The sequence below is a fragment of the Miscanthus floridulus genome, chromosome 9 (genome assembly GCF_019320115.1).
Source record: "Miscanthus floridulus cultivar M001 chromosome 9, ASM1932011v1, whole genome shotgun sequence".
Taxonomy (NCBI): Eukaryota; Viridiplantae; Streptophyta; class Magnoliopsida; order Poales; family Poaceae; genus Miscanthus; species Miscanthus floridulus.
In genome coordinates, this window is record NC_089588.1 from 91,650,837 (window position 1) to 91,656,836 (window position 6,000).

At 44.0% G+C, this 6,000-nt stretch overlaps 1 protein-coding gene across 1 annotated transcript in view; it reads right to left on the reverse strand.

Moving 5' to 3' along the window:
• Positions 1 to 4,950, reverse strand: part of LOC136480282 (uncharacterized) — a 40,955-nt gene extending 36,005 nt beyond the window's left edge. The window contains exons 1-2 of the mRNA XM_066477871.1: positions 4,861 to 4,950; positions 4,561 to 4,772 (exon numbers count right to left, since the gene is read on the reverse strand). Coding sequence (XP_066333968.1) covers positions 4,561 to 4,772; positions 4,861 to 4,950 — 302 coding nt within the window. The remainder of the gene's footprint in view (positions 1 to 4,560; positions 4,773 to 4,860) is intronic.
• Between the last annotated feature and the right edge of the window lie 1,050 nt (positions 4,951 to 6,000).

Below are 6,000 nucleotides of genomic sequence, written 5' to 3' on the forward strand. Positions count from 1 at the left end.
ACATGTCTGCTACCCCAGAATCAGCATCACAATCCTCGACTCATGGTCTCACCACCTCCTCTCTCATACGATCGGCTTCACCATGGTAGACCCACTAGGTATAGTCTACCATAAATCCATTCTTCCAAAGATGTTCCCCCATGACCTTCTTTGTTTGTCTTTTCCTGTTTGCACATTTGCTGCAGGGACAACAAATTTTACTCGCTCCTTTAGCAGCCAGGCCAAATGCCTATTCCAAGAAAGCATCGGTCTTGTCGATCCATTCATTGGTGACCTGACCCTAACTTGCGCAGCCCATGTACATCCACTCATGGTCCTCCATCCTCTAACATATATAGCGGTGAGTAATATAAACATCAATTGCATCTACACGATGTTCCTACTATCTAATAGGTGAGGATAGGTCCTAATCCCACGTGAGGATCCATAGATGAGGTTAGTTTCCATACTCTACTCCTATCTGAGATAGAATTTCGGCAGCACCTCACCGTTCTCCAAATACACGTCCTGCCAGGGAGAGTGTGTATCCGGAGAACAACAGGGAGATGATGCCAAAACTCTATCTTGGATCGGAGCAGACCATGGAAACTAACCCCACCTACTCTTTCGCGGGCTGTCCAAAAAATGTGGACAATTCAAAACAGATACGGTTTTAGATATGGAAATATCTGCATATTTCCAACCGTATCTCTTTCGAATGGGAGACGCCTAACTGGGTTACATGATCTATGACCATGATACGGAAAGAGGGGTTATACCTGGGGTGGCGGTGGAGTCAGGCTAGCGGGGCCGTGGTGGGTCGGTGCAGTGGCGAGGCGACGCGGTGCAGGCGGACCTGCAGCGGCGAGGAAGGCGATCAGGGTCGCCGAGGTACTCCGGCTCTGCTCCGACGGGCTCTTCTCTGCAAAAAAAAGAAACATAAAACTATTAATACAAAATTTCGGCAGCACCTCCCCTGCACGGTGAGGTTTTCAAAACCTGCAAGAAAACCAACGGCACGATGGCTGACATGCACAAGAATATATCCAACCACATATATAACAATGTCACAACCACTCCTACGACTACCACCACTGCTACTCTACCACTACTACTACCGCAACTACTAGTAATACTACAACGACGATGACTGTAGGGCATACCTAGTGGGCGTCGTAGGGCGGCGGTGGTGAAGGGGCCAGGACACCGGTGGACAAGGCAACGGCGGCCGGGGCGCCTCCTCCTCCTCCTTCTTCTTCTTCCTCCTTCCTCCTTCTTCCACCTCCTCCTCTTCCTCCTTCCTCCTTCTTCCTCCTCTCCACCTCTCCTCCTCCTCCTCTCTTTCTCCTCCTCCTCCGGCGACGCTGGCGCGGGCGGCGGCGGCACTGGCGTGGTCTGCCTACGTGCGTGTGTGCGTGTGTGCGGTGTGTGTGGGCCGGCTGGGCCGGCGGGGTTAATCCCCCCTTTGCCGAGTGCCCCCGATCTGGCACTCGACAAAGTATTTTTTATTTATTTTTAATTCTCTGCCGAGTGCCACCTGGCCTTGCACTCGGCAAAGAGGGTTTTTTTTTAAAAAATATTTGCCGAGTGTCCCCGATCTGGCACTCAGCAAAGTATTTTTTTAATTTTTTTAAATTCTATGCCGAGTGCCACCTAGCCTGGCACTCGTCAAAGAGGGTTTTTTTTAAATTTTTTTTAAAATTCTTTGCTGAGTGCCAGCCGTCTTGACACTCGGCAAAGCGGTGATTTGCCGAGTGTCATTTTTTGACACTCGACAAACCATATTTTTTTCACTTTTGACCTCCAAACTTTTTCCGTAGTCCTCATACAATACCTGGTACTCTATGTTCCAATATGGCACATTTCTCGGACTTTTTCTATATTTCATTAATTTATTTCATTTAATTGAATTTTCTTGGATAATTCAAATTATAACTGCTAGTCATTCAAATAATGAAAAAAATGAATGGGAAAATGATATTCATGTTATTTAGTATAATGTGAGGCCATATCCAGGAACAAACCACCAATTTCGAACATCTTGTTCACGAAACATGACCACGAACTTGCGGTCGAGTTGTTTTTAAATTCTATAAAAAGCAAACAAAGACTGAAAATCTTGAAACTTGTCGAGATGTCATGATATCATATGTGGAGGCTATGATAAAAAATTGAGGAGGTTTCGCGCAAGTTTGTCATGTACGATGCTTACCACCTTGTCAGCCTCTTCACGAAATCATGAAACTTCTTCAGAGATTCTTCGGTTTGCAAGCATCATACGTGACAACTTGCGCGAAACCTTCTCAAATTTTTATCATAGCCTCCACATATGATATCATGACATCTTAACAAGTTTCATGATTTTTGGACTTCCTTTGCTTTTTATAGAATTTAAAAACAACTTGACCGCAAGTTCGTGGTCATGTTTCGTGAAAAAGATGTTCGAAATTGGTGGTCTGGTCCTGGATACGGCCTCACATTATACTAAATAACATGAATATCATTTTCCATTCATTTTTTCATTATTCGAATGACTAGCAGTTATAATTTGAATTATCCAAGAAAATTCAATTAAATGAAATAAATTAAAGAAATATAGAAAATGTCCGAGAAATGTGCCACATTGGAACATGGAGTATCAGGTATTGTATGAGGACTGCAGAAAAAGTTTGGAGGTCAAAAGTGAAAAAAAATGGTTTGCCGAGTGTCAAAAAATGACACTTGGCAAATCACCACTTTGCCGAGTGTCAGAAGAAGACACTCGGCAAAGGGTTAACGGCGGCTGCCGGCCGTTAACAGCGGCGGCCCTTTGCCGAGTGTTTTGGTGTGCCGAGTGCCCGACACTCGGCAAACCTGGTCTTTGCCGAGTGTTATTGTTTGCCGAGTGCTTGGCACTCGGCAAACCACCTCTTTGCCGAGTGCCAATTGTTTGTCGAGTGCTTTCTCTCTGGCACTCGACAAATAGCCTCTTTGCCGAGAGCCCGATAAAAAGCACTCGGCAAAGTATGGGACACTCGGCAAAGAAGCCGTCTCTGGTAGTGTTCATGTGTGGCATTCTACAATAATAATAATAATGTATTTGCTTGCAAACAGTTAGGACGACGAAAGCGTCTGCAGTCTTCAGTCTTTCAGTGGCATTCTTGGATGATGAAAAATCTTTGAGACCTTAAATTTCTTTGTTATTTCATTGATACATCCTCTATCCTGAAATACAAGGCATTAAAGATTCAAAGTTTGTACTACAATACAAGGTGTCATATTCTGTACACAATTGGGATGATTGCTTGCCACTAAAACAAACAACTAAACGGGCAGACCCGCTAATTATACACCAATAAGGAAAACAAACGGCATCTGCATTTAACATTTTGGAAGATAAAATCTGGGACACAGGCTTCTTTTGTTCTATCTCTTAACTTATCCTTAGAACAATTCCAATAATGCCTTGTATTTCAGTATGGAGAGAGTTCTAATTAAATCATGTGCGATCCATTAGGTAGCAAGTTCTTCTAAAAAATAACAAGTATCCCTATCTCTATATCTTATATTCCTAAACACTACTAGTGATTCATGCAAATAAAACCCACTAACATATGTAATTGTGATGTCCACATTTGCAATACACACAAACATTTAGTTGTCCACGTAACATGCTACACAATCCCGTAGTATTAATTTGTAATAGTTTCTTCCTTCATATAAGTAATTGTATATAGTCTAATTTCATTCCAAATCATCCGTAATTTCTGTAGCAATGCGTAGGATATTTACTAATCTATATGAATACACGCACGCAAACCCAACCCATATGAGCATCTTCAAAGATTGAGCCATCGATATTTATGAAGTCAACACAGGCGCCTTGCTGTCGACGTGAACAATGCCTACCACTGAAAGCATAGACGCTATTAAATCGTGGAACATGTGCTTCCACGGGGAGTCGAACCTAGGATCTCAGATGCTACTGAGGCTCTTCTATCCATTAGGCTAGAGGCCCTTTCGAGTATGCTTCTAGTTCTTATTAACTAGGAATCCAATATTATCAAATTTTTGGCACATAATTTTTTAGCACACCGTCATGTACGTCTAGAGTGAAGCGGAGCAGGCACTGTGCCTGAACAAGCAATCAATGTCGTAGCATCACTGCTAGTTTGTATGCCTAGGATCGTGGGGGAGCTATTCACCAGGCAGTGAAGGTACCTATCACTGTCAGGTCTAAGCCACAAATATGTGTGGTGGCATCTCAAAGCTTGCGTCGAGCCAAACCGAAGTCAAGAAGGCATTGGGTCAATTGGATTGTTAAAGAAAAATTTGGACGAATTTTCCATGGAAGGGATTGGGGTTGAGTGCTTCATGTAAGGGCAACATGGGAAATAGCCAAGTGCCTATACTCTTGCTTTACTTTACTTAGCATTTACTTTGTGTCGGGTATCAGGTTTAGGGATACCCGGAAGAAGGAAGCTGATGGCCGCGAACGCTAACTCCCTTGGATGGTCAAGAGTGTATCATGGTCTCGCTCGGCCCTAAGGGTACGGGCTCCATCTCGTCTGACCTCGAGGGCGTGGGATCCTGGTCACCGACCTCGAAGGCGCGGCCTCCATCTTGCTCGACCCCTCGGGCGAGAGCCCCGTCACGTCCGACCCCGAGGGCGTGGGATCCACCTCGTCCGATCCCGAGAGCGTGGGATCTGCCTCGCTCAACCCCTCGGGCGCGGGCTTCGCCTCGTCCATCCCCTCGAGGGGGGATTTCGCCTTGCCCGACGGGAGTCCGCAGCGCCCCCAACCACTATGGTTCTAAGAGTATGAATCCAGGGTCAAACTTCTAATGCCAGAAGGGGAGCAGGCGTGTCTTGACGTGACCCGCAGCCACGTTGAGCCATACCTGAAGACTCATGTCGCCAACAGTGTCGGGCGTGCCAACGAGCACTTCTGCAGAACCATTAAGGTAGGTGTCGCGATCTATCTGATGCATGGCAGGACCGCATTATCTCTACACCTATACCTCATACTAAAGCAGCAAAATTTTGCCCATTTTTTTATCCATCCATTTTTTGGACCGTCTCCCTCTAACTACTGGATAATTGAGGGTATCTTCCAACCAGACTTATATATATACCCATGTTTATACGAGTTAGAATAGCTCTTGTCCAACGCGATACGGAATCCGATTCCAAAACGTATTTGGTCGAGTACATGACCCGGACTCACAAGTTGTGCTCATATGTTCGTCCATCATGGACTCATGGGCATCCTGTTTTTATAATGACATATACAACGCTTCTTAAGATAGCGCCGACAACTTGGAATTCTAAGGGCTCTCTGTTCTAAGACTTCATGATTAGAAATTCTATTCGAATCAGCTTGAGTGCCGTCCTGGTGTTTTGCATCCCTGGAGCCAAAATAAGGAATATAAAAGAAAAAGAAAACAGAAATAAGAAAATCCCGAAAGAAAAAAACACAGGAAAGACACGGAAAAGGAACACAGGACGGAAAATGAAATTACGTAACCGAAAAGAAAAAGGGAACTGAACATAGAAAGGACAAAAGCAAGCGTGAAAAAAATATGGGAAAATATATACGGGACAGGAAAAATAAAAAAACCAATCGAAACATAGAAGAGAAAAATTAATATAAAAAAATCCACCCCCGTTTTTCTAGCTTCGCTCCAGCTCTGTGTTGCCAAACATCTTCTGCTACCCTAAGATGTAAGCTTCCAATTCATATATTGATGCAACATGCATGCATTTGTGTCTTGGAGGGAACTGATTAATTATTAAAGAACTTGAATAATCCACGTATCAGTTATTCTAAAGTTTGTACTACCATAGAAGGTGTCATATACTGTACACAATTGGGATGATTGCTTGCCACTAAAACAACCAACTAAACGAGCAGACCGACTAATTATACACGGTTGACGGTAGCTAACAACCATTATAAACCGTCAATATAACATGCATAAGGGCATAAATATAATCACCAACGAAGGTCCAGGGGTTTAAACTAACAAATTCCACATAGT